Source organism: Mizuhopecten yessoensis, unplaced genomic scaffold (genome assembly GCF_002113885.1).
Source record: "Mizuhopecten yessoensis strain PY_sf001 unplaced genomic scaffold, ASM211388v2 scaffold9561, whole genome shotgun sequence".
In the NCBI taxonomy this organism is placed as follows: domain Eukaryota; kingdom Metazoa; phylum Mollusca; class Bivalvia; order Pectinida; family Pectinidae; genus Mizuhopecten; species Mizuhopecten yessoensis.
In genome coordinates, this window is record NW_018408109.1 from 709453 (window position 1) to 733803 (window position 24351).

The following is a 24351-nucleotide window of genomic DNA, read 5'->3' on the forward strand; positions in this document are numbered from 1 at the left end:
ATCAGATGCGTATTTTACACATGTAAGTCGCTTGAGTGATCGATTTAAAGCATATTCACTGTGTTATTTGAAGTGGAGTGCAACCCGTCACATTGACAAATATGACACTCGTCTCAGATATAGGCCTAACGTCTATATTCCGGAAAACCATCTTACGGGCGGTTATAATCAAGAGTAATTAACATTACTTAATCGGAACATAAATATAATATAAAATCCCGAACATAAATGTAAATTACACGAAGTTTATTACCAGGAACTTTTATATTCCGGAAAACCAGCTAACGGGCGGTAACAATCCATAGCGTTAACATTACTTAATCCTGAACATGAATACGATTTGCAGACATTATAATCCGGAAAAAGACGTTAATAAAAATAAATGTACACGTGACGTTTATAACTAGGAACACGAACGTAATTTACGGAACGAGAAAATATGGAACTAAAAAATATCTTTTACGGGACATACTAATCGGGGGGAAAAAACGTAGTTCACAGGACGTTAAAATCCGGAACATAAATCGAGGGAAATTATAATCTGGAAAGCAAATGTTATTGACGGTATATCGTAATACGGAACATAATCAATATCTTATAATTAACGAGACACTATATACAAGAACACAAACATAATTTACGAGACATTTCACTTTCCTCAATCCAAAATATAATCGTTATTCATGCTTGACTTTAACTTAATACCAGCACTGACTTCACTACTTATGCATAATGTCTCCTAAAATTCATTGCGACAATGAGAGAGTCAATGTCCATGGAAAACACCTTATTTCCATGAGAAACTAAACTATTTAACTCCATTTTAATATCTCTGATGTTTGCATTTCAAACTAGTTTTCAGGGTTTCTAATGATCTATTTGATTCAGTTCATGAAGATTTAAAAAAAAAGCAAGCGAATACATGTTATAAAATGCTTTTGTGGTGTTAACGACATGAATGACGTCATCGTAAGACGCTTCATTTCCCGTTTTTAAAGGGCCTACTTGTTTACATCGTAATTTGAGCAGCAATTACACGTCTCGTCGCCTCTCTGACATTTTAATGGTATGTAAATTATGTGCATTGCCTACATAGAACCGCTCGCGTGACGAATGATATCAGATTGTAGAACGCTATTGTCAGACGGAGCCATTACGTCTATATTTGTATTACGAGGTTGACTCTATGTGGCAACATGTATTTGCATGTCTGACGGAACAGATAAGATATATGAAACGTGTTATTATATTTTTTACCTTACTTAAGGACGCCCGTACCACTGCCAAAAACTCTAACTATGCATTAGAAACTGATCAATGATCAATGTTCAATTTTCAATTTGAAAAGAAAACCACACCGTGCGAAACTTTCATGAAAAATAATAATAAAGATGACATCAATAGTGTAAAAATGCAGTGAAGTCGCGCCAGGATTCGAACCTTAGACATCAGATTAAACTGTCGCTCTATCTAACTAAGTAACCTGGTCAACGGAATCATCCTGACCCAGTCGCGGAAGTTATTAAGGGGAATGGCAACAAATGATTCACCCGTTGGCAGTATCATGTGACCGGGCGGAATACTGTGCTTGGTGCCTTTGGCATGGCACTTCAGTGAGATAGCACAATAATGTCGGCATCATATTCGCGCTATCGCAAGCAGGCAAGCACATCAACATACCCTCTCTCCTGCATACACACACACACGCACGCATACACTCACTATCACTATACACACACGGAGGCACGTCCTTAAATAACCTTAGCTGTTATTAGGACGTTAAACAAAATTAAACCAAACCTATATTCAAAATGAAATCAAGGGAAAACAGTAAGTAGGTACGAAGACGTAGAGTGGAGTTCTCTTGTGTTTTGCTTGCATTGGGACAGGTACAAATTGTATCCTTAATCTGTTTACTTCGTCTACTTACCAAGTAAACGGTCTGTCCTGCTCATGCGCTGTTTAGTTCCTCTAGCTTTCCTTCTTATCTCGTCAGCCTAGCAAAACAAATATATGACATTAGTGAAAACTCGTTGACTTGTTTTCGAGTCGGTGACTTGTTTTCGACTTGGGGATTTGTGTTTGACTCTATGACTTGCTTTTTAAGTCAAAGAAATGTTTGAGCCGATAACTTTTTGACTCGAGGACCCGCTATTCAGTCGAATTGTTTTTGACTCGATGACTTGCTTTTTACTTAATGTCCTTTTTTAGCCGAGAAACTGTTTTCGATTCGAGCTGTTTGTTAGTGTTAGAACTGTTTTAAACAGTGTGTACTATACAAGTACCACGAGTTTATTATCATAACATTACTATTCGCAACAGCAAATGTCAAATAAACGTATCTACAAACGATGGCGTCATTCGAAGCCCCGCCATAATGAAATGTCGAAAGTTTGTCTCGAAACTAGGAAATTTTATCCGGTCAGAAATATATGGACAACGGTCTCATATTCCGTCAGTGGACCGTGTTAATATATTTATAAATGGTACTACGGCAGCGTGCGTGTCCCGTAATTGTGTATATCAGATGTGGTGTGTCATTACAAAGTGTAGAGGGGGCAACCAACCCATAGAAAATCATTATACATTTAAATCACATCATAAACTTGAGAGTAAACAAGATATTTAGACTTCCTCGTCGGAATTCACACGATAAGTTTAAAAAGTCATGACAGCTGTTACGTATACGGCCCCACCTGAAATCCTACACTGGGTTCAGTGTGATTATGCAACATGTTTCATACATACAGCACAGACAATATCACCCGTGTTATGCTCTGTTGCAGAACATGAATGATCCCTAACTAACTGGAAGGGTTGGGTGGCATAGCGGATAACGTCATCGCCTTTCAACAAGACGGCCGTGGTTCGATTCCCCGGTCGGACGTGAAAAGAAATGGGGTTACCTGCCCGACCACGCGAGTCGTCTGCGGGTTACTCAGGTTTCCTACCACACTAGACCGCGTGTGCATGCCAACAACAGTGTTTAGTATACGTTATAAAACTCCTTTCATTATTGTTGTTAAATAAACAAAGTTAATGTTTTTATGTTTCATGTATGTAGTACCATATACAACGAACCAGAACTAAAACAAATTGGAGATAAATAAACATCAAATATTTCCATTGAATCGTGTTTGGATCAATAGCCAATTTATGACAGTTAAGGTAATATTCAAGAGCAGACGACAGTTTATTTGCAAAAAAAAAATAAAGAATGAATAACAAAACATCTGCAATTTCCCGCAAATTTCGATTACAACTAGTCACTCCAGCAGCAACGCAATCATAACGTTATCAAATTTCGATTGAAGTCAGAAATTTCCCAGGTTTTTCATCGATCAATATTTCATCCTGACAGAATGCTGCAATCTGGTAACATTAAAATGGCAACAGATGGGTATAGTTAGACACATCGTGTACGTATATATGTGCAATATGTATGGACTGAAATACATCTCACATTTACGAACCCCGGCTGCTTACAAACATTATACGTTGACAACATCATGGACAATTATATTTCATCATTCTTTGTGTTTTTTTGTTTTTTTTGTTATTCATGGTACAAATTAAACAAACTGTTATAAACAAATAATGAACAGACATTTCTTGTGGGAACAATGTCGTGTTTTTATGGTTACCATTTCCGTCATTCGATGCACTTTGCTCGGAAACCTTTCGGGTGTTTCCGTCAGTTTGATGGACCGATTACACTAACAGCTGGACGGAAGACACGAATATTTTCCGTTAAAGGTTTATTCATACCGGCGACAGGGAAATGTTTAGTTAAATATTCATGTATTGTTATTCCAAAAATGTTTATTCATTTCTCATAAATAGATATCACCCAATTTACATTTTTATGTCAATTTGATATTTCTGGGACGTGGTTCCACTATAAGTAGAAAGCGAAATAATCTTTGGATCACGTAGGCCCTGGAACAGGTGTAACTTTGCTCTGAAAAGGCCACTTTGGTATACTTATGTTTGGTAATATTTTGGAGATAAACGATAAATATAAGCAGAAAATTACGTAGTTCTAATAGGACCCAAGGGAGGTCCTGGTCAAATTTCCCCTCAAAACTAGCTTTTGTTTTGGAAAAAAAATCTAAATATAGTATCCAAATAGACAGCGTCGCACGTGCGGCACGTAAAATAAGGTACTTACGCTTTTGAAATTATTTCTAACCTTGAACTGCCCGTGTAACCAAAACCAACGTATGTAACCGATGTATACAGTTGAATTGACATAAAAGTGTATCATGTCGTGAAAATTGCATACATAAATAGACTTTTTTTAAGCTGCATGCCAACTCCTTGGTCCGCTTTTCTACAATCGACTCCTTTGGGAACAGAGACGTTAATTGGCAAAGAGGACATTGTCTAAGGAAGTTTGATTTCATAAGCTGAATTTAGTGTTTATATTATATCTATACATTTTACTAGTCCCAACAATTTCATATTTCGTCAGTTATTCTGATATACCTACATAATACATCATTTAGCAACTAGTCCTCTGTCAATGCTGGTATCATTACGACATCACTTTGCCAAATTATTGAAACTGTAATTGTACATCATGTAAAAGTCACTGAAGTTGGTACTGGTATGTAAATGATATCGATTTCCATCTATGTATATATATGGGTTTTATCATGTTTAAATATTATTGTAAATAGCATGATGCCCATTGCATTATTGATGCAATTATATAATTGTTTAATGGAAGAGGATGTTTTGAAGTTGTAATAACTTGTGTCCAATTCCTTTTGAATTGTTCAAATAAAATATGTTTAAACTAGACTAATTATCAAAGGCCGTAGTTAAGATGAACAACATATGGTATAATTAATTAGTGGGAGCGTGTATTAATATGGACAACATATTTGCATAATTCTTTATTTTTTTATAAAAGTAAATTAAAACACTTTACATACATAAGTTGTTTTAGTTCTTTCTAAGATGTCACGGCTATTCGCCATCCATCATTCGTCTTGACGCGTCAGAACGGATAATGAATGTTGGTATTGCATGTCTAATGTCAAAACACTATATACGTGTCACCTACGTCTCCAGATGTCCCTTTAGCAAGCAACAAACTGAACGATTAAAGTGGAATAGCCATAGATGTGTTCTGTTTATGAAGATATGTCTATAGAAGACAATAATAGAATATTTAGAAACCTGCAAAAAGCAGTAAAGCAAAAAACTGGCAAAAGAAACTTCAATGTTAGAAGAAGAGATTATCCTCGCAGTATTTGACTTAATCTCGCTTTCCCCGGAATCTCGCTCGCACGCACGCACGAAGTCTCGAGAGCAGAGCAAGAGTATGGGGAAAGCAGAACTAAGAGTGATACGGAGTAGACGGAGGCGAGGACAGAGGACACTCACCTGTTATATTAGATTATTTGAATAGGTTATATGTAATTATTATGTAAAAATATTCAGTAATGATATATAAATACGTGTCCCATTTTGATATTGGTAGACTTCAATAAACATGTTTATGATCTAATACATAAACTGTGTCTGCAGACAGTCAGATTTAGATTGTCTGTCGTTCGTGTCTGCCAACAGTACGATTAAAATTGACATTCTTACGTGTTAACAATAGTAAGCTTAAATTGTCAGTCGTCTGTGTCTGCCTACATTATTATTTAGATTGTCAGTCGTCTGTGTGTGTCGACTGTAAGATTTTGATTGTCTGTCGTCTGTGTCTGCCTACAGTAAGATTTAGATTGTCTGTCGTCTGTGTCTGCCGACAGTAAGTTTTAGATTGTCAGTCGTCTGTGTCTGTCGACAGTAAGATTTAGATTGTCAGTCGTCTGTGTCTGTCGGCTGTAAGATTTCGATTGTCAGTCGTCTGTGTATGCCGGCCTAACGACTATGCTCGTTAATTGAAGGTGTTTGCCGACTGTAAGGTCAGAATTGATATTTCTTCAGTGAAGTTTTAAGGTTTGTTATTATATCTATCTACCAAAAGTTAACTAATTTTGAGATGTTATAAAAGACACGAGGTTTACCGATGTTGCTAAACAAGCATTATTTTGCTATAATGGACGCTAGTTTATTTCCTATGTTTCGAATTAGCAGCACATTAACTCATTCATCCCTGAAATTTCATAATGAACTATTTGAACCTTGGAGTTGGAAGGGTTCAAATGTGTCTTCAGGGGTGAATGAGTTAAGGTCAAATTATCATAACATACAATTGACCGAGAATAACATGTTTTTTGACTACGTTTTATCATAAATTTCAATGTTAATTATCTTCTTAATGTATTTTTGTTGGTTATTTAATATGTATTTATAAGTATGAAATATCATTTGCTTTGCACAGTGCCTAGATTAACCTTGTGTCCTATGTTAATTATTTCCCAATAATATACAATTGGTGACGTCACCAAAAAAGGACGAGGAATACACGAAAATAGTACAACCGAGGTAAAATATGCACCCACGCAATGTTGTACCTAATATATTGAAATGCAATTAACTATTATTCCATAGTGTTTCTAAGTATTGTCTCCATGGTACTATTTGGGTTTGTGTATGTCGCTAGCTTGTTGCCATAGATACATCAAGTATATGCCACGATTCCCGCGGAAATAGACTGGCTGTGTAATCAATTGTCGCTGTTGCAACAGACGTGTTTCTGTGCGTATAAGAATATTCTGATATTTATTGAAATTGTTTGAAAGACCCAAAACGATGTTGATTAAATACAATGAAACTATGAGGAATGTCTTTCATTCTCTTAACGTTTTTAGGATTGCAACATACATTTGGGGTAAAAAACAAACATTCTGCTGCACCTTGAATAACTGGTGGCTGTGGATTAACTGACAAGAATAAATGGAATATTAGTACGCGAGGTCCTTGAGTCTGTTGTTTGATTTTACTTACCTTGAGTTTAGTGTTAGATTGTTTCGTGGGTTTAGGAGATGACGGGGGTAGGTCGGGTCTCTCTTCCATTTCCTCAAACCGTTTTATAGCTCTCTGTAACCGAAACGACTTTTTTTCAATAGATAAAATGACGTTCAAATCAATAGTGGTAGTCTGTAGTGCAGTCAATACAAAGAACACAAATATTATTCATATTTCTGTCATAGCAAGTCAAGTACTACCAAAACGATTTGGTGATAGATGTTACATTTTAATAAATGCTTTTCATCAAAATCACGTTTTCCCAATTTGAGGTTAAGTTTGATAATGGTAGCAAAAAATTGCATGTCAAAAATAAGCATTATAATTCCGGATTGTTTTGGCCAATTTCGCTGTTGTTGTGTGGGGTTGGAATGGAGATTGAGAGGAACATGAATACTTCTAATGAAACCTGGAAGTACTGTCAACAAAACAATAAGCATGCTTCTGTGGTCAGGGACCCCGCCCACACAGCGCCATGTTTGGAGATTGATGACGCAGGTTGGATTGGGCTGTAAACGACTGCTCAGCGAGAATCTCGTGAAGCGTGCTTTCACCGCACGATACCGCTTGCTAATGATTTTCCCATGCGTAACTTAAACAAGAGTACATCTAATCTGAACTCATATTGACCCACCATTTACCAATAAACGCTTATACGACTTATAAAACAGCTATCAAATTTCATTTTTTTCCCATAAACCAGACTTTTGACGAACGTTCCAGCGGTAGACCTTGCGTTCTGGTTTTGCTAGCAGAAATAAACAATCTGTATTGCTGTTTATCGGAAATGTAGCCTGCATCTGTTTCAACACATCACGGCAAACACTTAACAGGAATATGATGCTACAAATATCGATAGCTGATTTTACATAAAGCAATAACACAAATTTTATTTTTTTTACATTTGTTTTGTACAGTAAGAAACCTCATCCAAATCGCAACAGACAATAATAGGGAAAAAATAATGATATACCGGAAACGCCCCCAAAAATATAGATATTGAAAGGGTCTGTCTCTATAGCTACTACTTCTTCATTGGTTATTTCCGGTCGCCTTTGGAAGATAAGATGAGCATAGATTTGAATGTACATTGTATCGATATACTAAATTAACCAACAATTGTTATGTCGTCAAAAGAAAAAAATATGTCCTACATATTTCAGAAACTTAAAATATTTGTTGTATAGATTTTAAAAGTGAATAAAAATAGGTCAGCCTTCTAGTGTTCTCGGGAAAGTTTCCGCTTTTATCAGAGCAAATGATCGATGCATTCCGTTTTCCGGAAACGCGTCAAGCTAGTTGTTGTTAGTAACAAATACACGACTAAGTACACTTTTAAAGACTATTTGCGTATAACCTTTGAACGGATTTTTTTGTGATTTCTTGAATAACAGCCTTGCGTGGATCTAGTCTTCTGTATTTACATAAAACTTACCAATAAAGCTCTCTCCTCCCGACCAAGTGTTGCCGGGTCATCGGTTAAGAGGTCATCAGTCTTGGCCTTGACCTTGGACTCCGCCACATAGCCGTCAGAATTGGCGATTTCCGCTAGCAGAGATCGAGTCTTGTCGGCCGAGGACGACCGTGATTTGTCGGCCGAGGATGATCGAGACTTGTCCGCCGATTGTGATCGAGATGTACAATATTTCCGCTCGTGGATTAAGTCTTCCTCATCCACGTCAGACTGGACAGGACAGTCGGATATCACAGTTTTACGCTCGTTTGTCTGTTCATCTGATAATTGCTTCTGTCGATTTAAACTTTTCATCATGTTACGTGATCTTGAAAAAGTCGAAACGTCATTTTTATCTAACACTAGCAAATCGTCGTCAATAAAACGCTCGTCAAACTTGATATCACCAAACGTTTCACTGACACTGATACTGGACGGTTTCTGGTCAACGGGCTTATTTGGATCGATGTCACATTTAAAATGGTCACATGACTCCGGTCTAGTGACGTCAACTTTTGTTTTTGATGACGTTGTGCTATGGCCGTGCACCATCGGCGATACGTTGGCTACGGGGATGTTTTTACTATACACAGAATTCCATTTACTGAAGGAGTTACCTCCCATTAAGGAATGATCACCACGACATGAACGGCTATCTCCATCACCAAAACCACTATTATCCTCTAAACGACTTTCTGACTTATCACTTATTCCTCCAAGAGAAAATTTTCGTAACATTGAAATCTTTGAGTCTAAACGCAATCGCTGTGATGACACGTCTGGTGGGTCGAGGGTAGGCGGTTCGCCTATGAGAGGCGATACCATGGCAGGCGACAACTTCTGCTGGGGGCTCAGAGTGGGCATCTTAGGGGACTCGGGGAACGTAGGAGAAGGATTTTGAAAACAATTCTGATGATGTTGGTCCGATGTGACATAGGGGGTAGGTTTAGGCCTTGGGGGAGTGACGATGTTTACGATTTTTTTCAAACATTCGTCATTGTTAACAGCATTCATGATGATCTGTTTCTTCGAATATGGTCTTGGAGCTTTCACTATCACAGTTTCAGATGGTTTGTTTTCCTTGGCAGTTGATTGGCTGGACTGATTAGTTGAAGTTGCTGCTGCGCTCCCAGGAATAGCTATTGTAAGTGGATATGTATATTTCTCAATTTCGGGCTCTTCCGCCTTGCGGACGTCATCGGTGTTACCTGTCACTGTTTGGCATTTGACATATTTTTCCTTTTTGATATCAGTTTGTAAAGCTTTCTCATTATTTAAGACACTCCTATATGTTGGTACTTGCTTCGGGACGGGAAAAGGTTTTTCCTCCTTGATCCTAACGATTTGATCCATGGTATCGGACGGCTTTGCGGCAGCGCCATCAGACGGGACACGATCTGGAGCAGTGCGCTGCACTGAAGAATGTTTAAAAACCGAATGCTGTACACTGATTTTACTATCACAGACATTTTTGTTGGAATGAATACCTTGATTGTCGCTAGATGGCGCTGTACACACACCGCTCGTGCCCTTAATTATGGATCTCTCAGTGGCACGAGACATTGGGACAACAGGTGAGGACATGGCACTATGCACAAGGGGACTCAGCGAGTGGGATAAATACGGTAATACATTACGGCCACCAGAGGGCGAGCTACCGCGTGACCCTGTCTTTGACTGCACAGAGTGTTGGCGCAGGGCGGAAGGTGAATGTCCTCTGTACGATGAAGGCGAGCCTCGCGACAGAACTCCCGGGGAACTCTCGCGCGAGTACATCGGCCCGTTGGTAGTTCCAGCGGGCGAGTGGGGCTCGGCGAATGTATGTGATGTAGGGGTCAGGTGGGAAGTGAACCCTGCGCCCTGCTCCAGCCGTCGCGATGGGTCAGCAGTCATCATGGCCCTTTGCTGTTTTAATCTGTCATTATACGTTTCCGTGTCGCTATGGAATTGTTTTGGGGAATTCGTAGACATTGTGCTGTCGGGACTACATCGTTGAATGGCTTCAAAATGTGGGGAATGTCGCCGGGACATAGTTCCCCCGCTCATGTTGTAATACTGAAGGCTATTGGACGGACCGAAACCGGATACAGTTGTCCGGCCGGACTGACCGGTGTGGTTGGAATAACCAGAATGACCAATAGAGCCAGCGAGCACTGTACCACCCGAATGACCATTGGTGCTAACGGAGAGGCTGGTCAATCCGGAATGACCAGCACTTGTGGAATATGTAGCATTTGTTTGTTTCTGTATTGATGTTTTTTGTAGCTCGTTTGAAAACCCGGCAGCGTCCATTGCGCTATGCTTAACAGTGAATGGTTGACTAATAGAACCACGTGACTCCACCTGTTTACTATAAAAGAGTTTACTCGTGTCCGTGTGCTGTGAGGAGTTAGCTGCTCTTGTGTTATCACATATTGCATAGCCAGGGAGAGCCTGCTGGCCTGGTTGTATGTCCTGTTTTCTGGGTCGATGTGGGGCGTACCCTGTCAAAGCAGTGGATGCCTTTTCAGATAGTTTGGGCTGCATATACCTCTCGTGAACAATATCGTCACGTGACTGTCGTTGTTGTTGTTGTTGATGATGATGTAGATGATGTTGTCGCTGTAGTTGGCGTTGTTTCAGCTCCTGTTGGAAAAAGGTGTTCGAATGAATTTGCTCCTGTTGTGTTGTTTGACTCATCGCTTTATGTTGATGGTCATGCTTGTTATATTGGGAGTGATTTTGAAACCCATGAAGTTGTTGTTGCTGTTGCAGCTTCTGTTGTTGCTGCTGTTGTTGTTTCAACTTTTGCTGGTGATGTTGGGACAGCTGTTGTTGAGGTGTCAGTTGTTGTTGTTTGATTAACTGCTGTTGTAATGAAATCTGCTGTTGCTGTGATGACAACGATTGCTGTGGTGACAACGATTGCTGTGACGACAGATGTTGTTGCGATAACTGGTGGTGTTTTGACAACTGCTGTTGTGGGGACAACTGGTGATGTTTTGATAAAAGTTGTTGTTGTTGTTGATGCTGTTGTTGTTGTTGTTGTTGTTGTTGTTGTTGTTGAGCGAGTTGCATCTGTTGTCCCAACTGTTGTTGTCGTTGCTGCTCTAGCTGGTGCTTCTGAGACAGTAACTGTTGAGGCGACAGATCCTGCTGAGGTGACTGTAAGGATTGCTGACGCATTTTTAACTGTTGTAAATGTTGTTGGTGTTGCTGCTGCTGTTGCTGATGTTGTTTCTGTTGATAATAATGATATTGATGTTCCTGACTATGTGGAGGAGTGGAACCTTTGTCAAGTGAAAATCCATTTTTGATCACGGTTGGTTTAGCATCAAACCCAGAACTTAGTTGTCGTTTAAATAGAGCACCTTGATTTCCACTATGTGTATCTTCGTATTCAGATAAACTAGGTCGGGAAGGAAATTCTCTATCAAGTGGTTCCGGGGTTCCTGCGACCCCTTGACAAACTCGCTTTGATCCCGTAAACACACACAATTGTATATGATTTTCATCCGTGGAATCAGCCGTTCTTTTTCTAGTTTTTAACGATAAATCTAAAGGACTCTCCGCATTACGAGTCGGTTTTGTTTGCACACTAAACACCGATAAATCCAGAGGGGTTGCTGCAATAATTTCCTCCAGTTGCTCCCCGTCCATGTGTTCCGAAAGTACAAGCGTCCTCAGAGATTTCATTGCGGGCCGAGGAGTACCGGAAGAGGTCCACTCGCCACCTCCAGACATGCCATTCGTTTTAATTTCTTTAAACATCTGAAAAATATAAATGTATATTCATTATTAAAACACAGCTGTGATGTCATCCATTCTAATTTGCGTACTATATCCAACAGAATTCATAGGCATCACCTGTAGCCGTCCAATAAGTTACCTGTAGCTGTCCAATAAGTTACATGTAGCTGTCCAATAAGTACACAAAATAATCCACTTATTGGACAGCTACAGGTAACATATTGGACAACTAAAGGTAAGCTTTTGAATGAGCACATAATTATGCTATACAATGGAAAACATAGTAATAGAATAAATGTGATAATAAATATTTATTAAATGTAACAGACATTAAATATCAACATTCTTAAAGTATATCCGGTATTTATATTCCCATAGTCAGATTTCCCATGCACTATATTTTTTCCTTGAAAGAAGGTTTGAATCACCGAACACTCTTTTTACATGAAACATCCATATAGATGCATACATATCCAAACACTTTACTGAGAGACACATCTCCAGCATTAATTGTAATTTCCTTTGAATTCTTAATTTTGGCAATAACACTTTGGAGTTGAGGGCAGTTGAAATCTTGCGTTTTTCCCACAATTTATGTGCACAAAATTTCTTTCGTATCATCCCTTGAGATATTCGTGTATAATCCCAGATATATACACATGTAGCTGTGATATATCTTTGATAAAAATATTTTGGAGATGGTGTTGAAATCTTGAATCTCACTTTAATTGTGTGGTTTAATTCTTTCATTTCATTCTCTCACAGATATAAGCCCAGAAAAACCAATCACATTATTTGAATTTAATCCATTTCAATACTGAATGCTGATGCTCAAAATTATTCAAACGTGACTAAATTCTACTCGGACATATTTCACCCACCTGTAATGCTTGCACTTGTACAAAAGCATGCAAAGTATGCTAAAGGACACCACTGTCCGTCATTGTATCAACAGCCTTCGTGGTTGATTGCACAAACTGAACAAATATTGAAACTGTCCAATATTAACACAAAGAGTGTGTGTGTTTTAAGTACGATATAAGCCTCAGACAGTTTTCGGCGTATATCCTTTACGTAGTATGTATGAATTTAAAGTGAATACGTGTATAGCATCTGGCCAAGTAAACGTAGATTAAGTTGCGGACAACCTCGCGATGTATTGACAATACAATTACGTAACAGACACACAGGGAATTTGCTTCCTGACGCGTGAGCTGTAGGTCTGGCGTGTCGACTTTACTTACATTCGTAAACAGTCGACCTCGCGTCGTTTACGTCACGAAAAGTAGTGCGTGTCTCAACTCATTCACCCTTCAAATTTCACAATATTTAATATTATTTAACAAAATCAATTCCTGTCGTTTATCTTAGGCTTATTTACAAGTTTCGAATGTCATCCCATCGTTTACGCATAGAAGAAGGCAGATATTGTAATACCCCAAGGGCCCATAGAATTTGTCTACATTGTAACCAAAATCAAATAGAAGATGAATTTCATTTCATTTTAATTTGTCCTCTATACGCAACTTTACGTAAAAAAATTATCAAAAAATATTATTGGAACCGTCCGTCGTCCTATAAACTTGTACAGTTGCTAGCAGTTCGTAATAGGAAAGAACTTTGTCATTTAGGTAAATATTTACAATCAAGTTTACTATTACGCTCGACATAATGTGCATTGTTTAATTATCATGTGCATGCTTTTTCTTTTTATCTCCAGATAAAAACTGATTACTTCTTACTTCATTTGATTGAGATTCTTCCAATCTTTCAATCATGTACATTACTTCAATTAATCATCTCATTAATACTTTTCTTTTGTCATTTGTATTCTCATGTGCGTACAACTGTCCGCCATCTATCAAATCAGCTTGTCTTGTACAATGTAGGTTATGTTACATGTTATTCAATATTTGTGTAATGTTTTCGACACCCTTATTGTACATGTACACATTAATTACTCTGTATTATGCTGTAATGCTTATGGGCCGTAAGGCTGAAAGGGAATAAACAATACAATACAATACACAATGAACTATTCCCACCTTTGAATTGGAAGAGTTCAAATGTGACTTCAGGGATGAAGGAGTTAACCAACAAAACATAATGTTACTATATTACATCATTAAATATACTGTGATAAGAATTGATGATAGCTTCCAGTGATAATAAACATGGTTTTAAGCACAAATAAAATGGCGTTTGAAAATATTACTATACAGAAGCGAGAAAACGACAAGGCTTGAAGCCTCGAGTTCAGATCGAACATGACGCACGCCAGCTCCGGTAAAGAATTGCCGCCAATCATTTGTTCACAAGTCTATACAAACACGCAAATGTCCTTGATAAGAATAGTTAATATTTACTTATATTAAACTGTAATAGATAGTGACTTCAATACATTAAATGCATAGTCTAACTTCAAATCAATAAATACGTATGGCCCATAAAACAAAATGTTTGGCGACACGTTAAAAGAGAACCGTTAATAATTACGATATCGATTTTTCAACCAATATAATTTCCAAAGAGGCTATTGTAACAAAAGGAAATATATATGTCCAGTACACTTTTCCTGGCGATACGTCAGTTGTTCAATGTTTCATTTGAAAATCGAAAATCGGGACAGTGTTGTACTTATTGAACCACACTACAAATTATACCTGCAAAGAATTTGAAAATTACAAATAAATCAAATCGGGTATCGGAGAAGAAATGTATATTCGCTCTTAGTAGCGAAAGCTCGGATAGTAAAACCAAATCTTTTTCTAAATGAGGTCCACAATAGTTTGATAATAACAAACATTTTCATTTCGAAATACGGGTAATTACAATCAATTATTTCATTACTATCCTAGACTCAATTTTACCATAATTGATATTAATCATAATGTTTTAACAGGAAAAAAATCCTGGAAGATGAAAGCACCATGCCATTTTCAGCAAATTTAGTCAATATGAAAAAATAAGAGGGGGACATTATATGTAAATTAAAGAAAGTGGAGATTAGACGGAGCCACACTTTGATGGGACTACTTCCAATGCCCCTTAGCATTGTTATTCCTATTTTAACAATCTGGACTATTTATAATTACGTCATCCAGTGGGTTTGGTATAACTACGCTATTTCCCTGACCGAATTTATCCTCTGACCGATTTTGTATCGCCACTGCATCTGATGTGTAATGTATTTATACACATGTACTATAAGTATAGCACGTACAACACTCATGTTACTACACAAATCATTATCCGAAACAAAAAGTCAAATGTCAATGAACACTCTACAATGGCGAGTGATCCGATTCCCGGCCTACACGTTACATCCGGGAAGGTTGACACTTTCGCACTATTTCGCATCATAGAAATGAGTATCTATTTACGTTACTGATCCCCGGAAACGAGGCTGAAGAACGCGTATTTAATCCAGTACAGTAGAGCGTTATACCGGATAAGCACAGACACACAGTTTTTTATAGAGCCGAAAAGCGGAAGTTGTCTAACACAACAACTCAGATGTGCATATACATGAATACTATAGGCTGCATACGATTTCCGGGTATTTTTTCACATGTATATCACTCGTACATCTATAAAGTATTGACGACCCACGCCTACACCCGCGACTAACGTATAATATGAAACGGAAAAAATGCAATATTAAATGTATATCACGTTCCAGGCACCGCTTTTACTCTTACACCCGAAAGTGACACATCATATGGTAGTGACGCATTTTCAGAATGCTTTTGATACGATAGGTTTAAGATATTACACATTTTTTAAACTAGTATATCTATATCATTCTAGTACTAGTTCGCTTCGAAAATTTGACAACATTAACTTGTTCACAATGTTGGAATTACTTCTTTGCCCCATATATCATACTAGTTATATATACGAGGTCTGCGCGTGTGGATCTTATGTAACTGCTTATGACATATTCTTCACCGGAAGTCGTATACCAGCGTTGGTATATACCTCCCGCTAGGGGTCATTAACTTCTAAAGCTATTTACATCCCTAACACGTGTTTTCAGTATTATCCGTAGCACGTGCACCAATTCCCTAACTGGGTCGCGTTATCTGTGTAGATTCTTCTATGAGTACACATTTCATATGAGATTTTAAGCAACGAATTGAAAAATAAAACTTTTTATCTCGCCAGATGCTATCTAACAGTCGTTAAAGGTTGAGACATTTCTTGCTCGGTATGTACCATTTCGTCGTCATTATGACCTACTAATTACAATCTGAGAGTTCGTGACGGCCTGGGGACAGTACCCATTGCCTTCCTCACCTGGATGCATGCTCAACATTAAAGCCAAAAGTGAGTAATCTAATCTACTGGATATTACTAGGGTCGGACTTACCGTAATTTTAACATATGCAATGCAAGTACACCTGAACGACTTAAAACGCTGAGCATGTATTTTTCAGCATACATGCTTGCATCTTATAGAGGCTATGTCCCCGCCAATTACTTCGAGTTTCAATAAACGTTAACAGTTTTTGTCTCATCAAATGCGTGATGTTTCCGGAACCCAGACTTTTATGATGACGTGTTGGTTAATGTTTTAGTATTTTAGTTGCTTCCGGGAATAAACTATCACGCAAATGAGCATTACATAACATCACGTTGTGTATTTTGATATCCTCATGTTCACAGCTAAGCTGACTTTACATTCCTTGATGCAGGGTAAACACAACAAGGTTCCGAGTTTGTTTATGTGAAGCTTCCAGACGCGTTCGTATGGCGCCGGCTTCAGTGATGTATTCCATCGAAGATGATCGAATCGGCCGAGGAGTTCCGATTGTGATGCTGACAATGCATGAGGCAGTAAGCATTTCGGAACAAGGACAATTTTCCTCTTGAATTACTATAAAAATGAAATAACAACTCGATGCCATTTTATTGTGGAGAAGATATAGTATAACTGTGGCTGATACACATATTACCTGTATTACGTATCTAGATACTACTAGAGACACTAGACGTTTTTATTAGATTCTCTAATAACTTTGTAAAATAATCTCTTTTATAACAATTGTGATATTTGAAATATGTATTGTCAAATCAAATTCGAAGTACAAATAATCTCTTATTTTAATGCTTAAAAGAAACACCTGTAAAAGTAACATTTATATGATATGTATATACTGTTATATTTGTAAGGAGAGGGCTTATATAGGCTATGTCTGTTGCCCAGTTCCTTTTGTACATAAGATCAGTACAATAAAATATTCTGAAATGAAATGAAAGATACTACTAGCATTGTAACATTGTCTTACTAAATCGCAATCTTGAGATTTCAATTTAATCGTGTATGCATAATATGAATAATCGGTGCGAAACGTTAGCACGTGATCTGATTCAGATATATACAGTATCATGTTTCAAATCATTGCTGAAGTGATAAATGGATCTTTTTGTCGCCCTAAAATAGTCTGTAAGGCCGAGTCAATTAAGCCTCATTCTGATACGTACAGACACCGTAGTTATGTTTAGCTGCAGAATGATTATGTTTTTCCCGATCATGTTCTGTTATTGTCGATAGGTAGGAAAGTATCTTGGGCACTTAGTGTAAATCGATATTAAAATTCAGGATCGAAATCATCTATACATCAATATTTGAATATCAAAACAATTGTTGTGTAATAGCAGAAAAGCTTAATAAATGCCGAGTGTAGCAAGTTACATATGGTTCTTGGTACCGTAGTTATTAAGAAGAAGTCTTTTTAGAGCAAACTTTTTGTGACGGAGTTCGTGCAATAGCACAATTCCTACAGGGAGTTTGTGCCAGATGAGCAAAAAATGGAAGTTTCCCACGTGTTCAACTAATGTTTTAAAACACATTATTCGAATGGGTGTTATTGTGTGTTCTTATTTTTCTAGATCGTTTCGAAATGCACAAGAATTTCTGAAAAAATGCCGACACACTTTGGCGTACTTACTTTATCTCAAAGCGTCTGGAAATCGAGGCCTAGTCCGGATTGTACAGTATTTCGTGTAAAAAAATAACAATATAACACACGTCACGAGGAATTTCCTATTTACACATCGCGGCTTTGAGAAGATAATCAGTTGTACGGTCGGCAGCGTTACTTTAACAAAGACAGGTGCGCCGGCTACATTTATCGACAAGTGTGTTTATAGTCGTGCTAGCTGGACACTCGCCAAGCGAAAGGTCAAGTTCGACTGTCTGAAGTGGTCAATCACCCAGATTAAAAGTAGTCACTTCCGGTCAACGACCTAGAACATTTGCGCAGATGAATAATGTAAATCATCATTGCTATGCGCTGTGTGGTTTCTCGATAGCACTGACATGCCATTTATAAGACTAAAATGAATATGAAATCAGACAAATCTGGTATGAAATTCAATTCCCATGCATCTTGCACTATTACAACAATAAATCGGTCAGTTTTCCGCCACATATTTTGCAGGTCGAGTCGTACGCAAACATTTGCTATGACAAAGAAATTCACGTTTTCGTCCGTATGTAAACCGATCAATATTTGTCGGTGACATATATAAAGATCCCATACAAAGCCGTAGGTGATGCTACAGTTAGCCTCGTACATAGGCTGTTCACCTCGACCTATATTGTATATGCGTATACATAAGAAGGCATGAATTCAGTGCAAACAACCGGCGACGCCAGACTCCACGGTCGGGAGATGTTGAAATGATATTTAAACAATTTAACGATTTTTATACCTCGTGTAATTGTATAGAATAAAACCTCTCTAACCCGGATCCTGCTGACATAGACAAGCTGGATCTTTTACGACAGTGAACCAAACTGTCTGGATTAGTAAGGTATCTCTACAAATCATATTTTCTGAATATGTTTGATACCTGTACCGTATTTTAGGACTCACACGGAATAAGGAACCGATGACAGACTTTTAGATAAATGAAATGTTCAAAATGTCTGGGGGCGTTTCTGTTTTGGGTCACCGGTTTTGCTTGTAAACTTCCGGTTGTCAACTTCTTGGCGTTGTGACACTCCAATATGCCACTAAACCTACCAAAAAAGTCATTTTGTAGCCTTTGCACGGTATATGTATTTATGAATCTAGACAGTTGTCACTGGTTTTGAACTTCAAATATTGAAGTTATTAGCTAAAATGTTTGGTAATAACATATAGTAAATGATTTAGTTGTGCGAGTCCTTTAGCTGTTTTTCGACACCTTTTTCAAATTAAGCTTAAAATGTTTACTTATAACTGTTTACTTATAACAAAATAGGTGGGTGTTTTTGTGTTTAGCAACTATGACTGAAACCGTCAATGTAATCATTTAAATAGTCGCCACATGAAGACATACCAAGGATCCGCTCGCGGACATTTACCCCAAGGTCCACACAACCAATTATACACTACGTCTTCATTGATGGACACTGAAGGACGATCAGTACGGAAAGGTAATGAACAAAAACATTCCCAGTATTGATTATCACTTTCCAGAGAGAATCTTAATAACACTGCCAGCCATATTCGTTTCGTTCGTACGAGTTCATGTACTTAACCAGCTCAAGTTCGTCGCTTTACATAACGGCGTAAATATAACTTGCAGACGTCATAATTTGTGTGGTTTACTTTATTAAAGTATGCGGACTTCGTCAGTATATTATGTGGTTTACGTCATAAGATCATGCAGAGTTCGTCAGTTATTTGTGTGGTTTACATTATTAGAGTATGTGTACTTCGTCAGTAATTTGCATGGTTTCAGAGCATGCGGACTTCGTCATTTGTTTGTGCGGTTTACGTGATAGGAATATGCGGGCAATAATTAGTCTGGATTATGAAAAGTTCTTTTTACACAACCAATAAGAGTTTCTATGTGACGTATCGATGACTAGTAGGGTATGTACACTGTCACTTTCATCAGACAAATGACTTGCTATAAAGTCAGCGTATCTGTGTAAGGATTGAAATGTATACTTTAACACTAATCCTGTTATTCTTAACGATACTTGGTAATTGCGATACATTAACACTAAAATTAGGATTCAAATTAACACTAAACACATTCCTATACTACTGTTAAAACCAACGAAGTCAAATTCTAATTTTGAAGCTAAAACATTTGACTAAAACAAATGACGCATCATTTTTTTTTAAGAAAATGATTCCTATGGATACCATTTTTGTCAGGCGAAAAACGACCATCGGAATCTATTCGGGAATTTCCGTCGCGTCAATCGTAATTTATTCGGGAATTTCCGCCAAATTCTGAATTCGATATCACAACAGAAACTTTCTGTGATTACTCTACCAAAACGACAGAAATACCTGAATACTTCTTGGTACATATATGTCTTAGAAACATCATTTTGAGTAGCAGTTTCAATCAATCTATACTATGCCGAGGCGGTGGCATCATGATTAAACGGCAAAACTCTTAACTAGCTGAAAATTGTACATTCAGCTTTTGTGCTTAGCCAGCTGTGCAATGGCTTCTGCGTTACGTTGGGAGCAAGCACCGCTACCGGTCAGGTCAGCCATTGTTAATTACTCAAGCGACCTATTTAAGCATCAACAAATGATTAATGAGAATAAAATACATGTAACAGACCACCACAGCCTTGAAAAATCATGTGTGGACAAAATGTCACGTTAAAACTGCGTGCGTGCGAATCCTGTCGTCACTTAAGACAGACGTGTACGCATGAGCGACAAATAATGAGACATTTTGTCGATAGATACATTAGCTATATCGATTGTCTGCCGATGAAACGTCAAATAATGCCATTAAATATAGGTTAAAGACTGTGACATGAGCATTTTAGAAATGGAGGTTCTTCAAAAGCGTTTGAGAGTTCTAACTCATTTGAGATGTAACACGGTATTCGATAGGTCAATTGATATAATTTGCAACGGTATAACCACGATATACCGTAATTTATCATTTACAATTTTAAATGTATGGAGCGGAATCACGACCCCGACTCACCCCGGTACGTCATGAAATCGAACACTGATGACGTCACGAACAATAACGCGACCGCGACAGGTCAATGTTATTCAGTTTTTGTTGTTGTTTCTTTTTTTAATACTTTACTCTCATTGTGCATGTGAATTTCACTTTCTCTTGTGAGTTTACAAAGTAGGTTTACTGTCTATTGTATGTCCAATGTTAATGACGTCACCAAGACCGAGAAGTGTTAAAGCAATCGCAAAATACATTATTAAATCTTCATTTCTTTTGTTGGTTGTAGCTGATATGAAAAAGAATAGAGTTAATCCTGCCGTATTTGAGATTTTCGGTAGGGTTATCCCCTAATTGTAAAATAATTATTAATTGTGTAAAATTTGTAGAATACTGTATATAATGGGGGAGGGGTGCATGGAGCTCCGACACACTTTTGTCTCCAAGTAACCGTTCCCGTTCACGTAATTCCATCGCACGTCATCAATGCTCAGCTTGGATATTGATGGAATAACAATCCTTGTAATCCAATAGCTATTTCCGGTGTCGGCGTTGGGGATGACAGAGCGTACTGGGCAAACAGACACTTGTGAATACACGCGTGAATAAATCCGCGGGGAGACATTTTGACAGATAGATTGGGTTTGTCTCGGGGTTGTGTTTATTGTAACGGAGATCGTCTGTCCTGAGTAACCGGTGTTTCTCCCAATCTAAACAGGTATGTCTACAGTTTCAGTTGGAAAAGCTCAGTTTTTTACCCGCAATTTACGGCACTGTGTTTTTCTGTTTGACATTTTTATGATATCTTTTACCCCTAAGGGTAGGAAAGAATTTACATAAGATTTAATACACACAACTAAAAGAAACAAATATATGACGTTGGGGCATTCATCAACTTTGCCCCCTCTCTCACACACCCCTCGACACACCCCACCTCATCACTCGAGGATGTTTTCAAGATGTCTTTCGGTGGTTGACTGACTGACCTTCTCTGGCTCTGCCATTGCTTAAACGAACAACAGAACCCACAGATTCGCTAAATGCATATACACCTTCTAAATTAAAAAAAAAAAACATTATTTGTGTGTTGATGGTCTGATAATGATCAAGCAAACTGATTTTTCTGAAGCATTCATGTTTTGATGAAGATAACGCAGATGGTGATGTAACAAACATGTAGCCGTATCGGTAAGCACCGAATCAACATGACGTTCCCCGAACACCAAAGCAACAGTCGTGACGTACGTGTACAATTTATCGCGCGCAGAATCAGCCGAGTGCACGCGAGAGGTCGATAACTCGGCTCGAGTCACGTGAGCTGAGTGGGCGTGTCTCCAGATATGCTTTTCGTCATTTCGTCAAGAGCGTAAGTGAGCGTCTGAGAAATTACTACGTCTTTTCACCAGGAAAAATAGTGAGCTCCTAATACGTCTACTCGTCGGAAACATTAAATAATACGTCTTCTCGTCCGGAACATTAGTGAGCTTCTGATAATGAAGTACGTCTTCTCGTGCGGAACATTAGTGAGCTTCTGATAATGTAGTACGTCTTCTCGTCCGGAACATTAGTGAGCTTCTGATAATCTATTACGTCTTCTCGTCCGAATCATAAGTGACATTCTGATAATCTAGTACGTCTTCTGGTCCGAATCATAAGTGGCATTCTGATAATCTAGTACGTCTTCTCGTCCGAATCATAAGTGACATTCTGATAATCTAGTACGTTAACTCGTCCGAATCATAAGTGACATTCTAATAATCTAGTACGTCTACTCTCCCGGATCATAAATGACATTCTGATAATCTAGTACGTCTTCTCGTCCGGATCATAAGTGACATTCTGATAATCAATTACGTCTTCTCGTCCGAATCATAAGTGACATTCTAATAATCTAGTACGTCTTCTCGTCCGAATCATAAGTGACATTCTGATAATCTAGTACGTCTACTCGTCCGAATCATAAGTGACATTCTGATAATCTAGTACGTCTACTCGTCCGAATCATAAGTGACATTCTGATAATCTAGTACGTCTACTCGTCCGAATCATAAGTGACATTCTGATAATCTAGTACGTCTACTCGTCCGAATCATAAGTGACATTCTGATAATCTAGTACGTCTACTCGTCCGAATCATAAGTGACATTCTGATAATCTAGTACGTCTACTCGTCCGAATCATTAACGAGTTTCTGATAAGCGTGTGCGTCTTCTCGTCCGGAACATGTCTTCCCATCTATAGCCTTAGTGAACTCCAGAGTATCTAGTCCATCTGTTCATCCGGATTATTCGTGAGCTTCTGATAATCTACATTGTAGTTTTTCTTCTCGTTCGGAATATAATTGAGCCTGTAATACTCATGTTTTCAATATAAAGCTTCAATTAAAATCTAGTGCAATTGATAGCAGCGTAAATATCGGGACAATGTTTTTATCTTGGCTAATAAAACAAACATTCACTACAATTCAGTTCATGTTGTAAGCTTTCAGATACACCGGAATCAGTTACGGTATCCGTCCGCTCGTCCACTTCTGTGATTCCGTCAATATGTCTGTGTTTCGTGATGAAAATGTCCGAAAATAGTGCAGAGAAGTCTGTGATCATTTACAAAATTAGATTCATCAATTCCGGAGAGGAGTTATTTAATACACAAATACTTCCCTATCGGCCAAGTTTCTTAGATAACTTAGATAGCATACCCAATCTTACAACAGAGACAAAAATCACATGTTTATTTATTTATTTTTTATTAGATCTAGCTAAAATAGAAAAATATACAATAGTCTGCGGTGTCGTATTAGGCACTTCGACATTTTAGAAAGTTAATGAGATCAAAAATAGCTCAGTGGTTGTTTTGCTTCCTCATGAAATGATGGCTAATGTCGGTCTATGTAAAAGTGTAGCTGAGTCTGTCACGAACATGACGTGAATCTTACAACATACCGATCACCGCGTAACCACAAAATAACGCGTCGGGTTTTTTTCTGTTTCTTTTTTCCGATTTATCTATTCTCTAAGCCTCAGGCGTGACCTAAATACGCAGTGCCTGTCGATCAGTTATCTTAATGGTATTTATTTATCATAACGGCCAAAATCAACAACGGCAAAATTGCGTAATACTGTACGTGTTCCATAAACAATTAAGAGTAAAGAGCTCCATCAATTTAAAATATGTTGGCAATATTTTGAAATACATTTCAGTCATTTGCTGCAATTGTATTAAAAAAATATACATCGGAAGATACATTTTACAGAAAACCTTGAAGTCGAACCCCGAACCTATCCACTGTCGACCCTACTCTT

General features: G+C 38.0%; 1 protein-coding gene across 5 annotated transcripts in view; it reads right to left on the reverse strand.

Annotated features, from left to right (window-relative positions):
* LOC110458360 overlaps positions 1–24351 on the reverse strand; it is a 69369-nt gene that overhangs the window by 31931 nt on the left and 13087 nt on the right. For all 5 annotated transcript variants that reach the window (XM_021510023.1, XM_021510018.1, XM_021510019.1 and 2 more), the window contains exons 3-5: positions 8366–12133; positions 6910–7002; positions 1931–1997 (exon numbers count right to left, since the gene is read on the reverse strand). In XM_021510023.1, the coding sequence (XP_021365698.1) occupies positions 1931–1997; positions 6910–7002; positions 8366–12133 (3928 nt within the window). The remainder of the gene's footprint in view (positions 1–1930; positions 1998–6909; positions 7003–8365; positions 12134–24351) is intronic.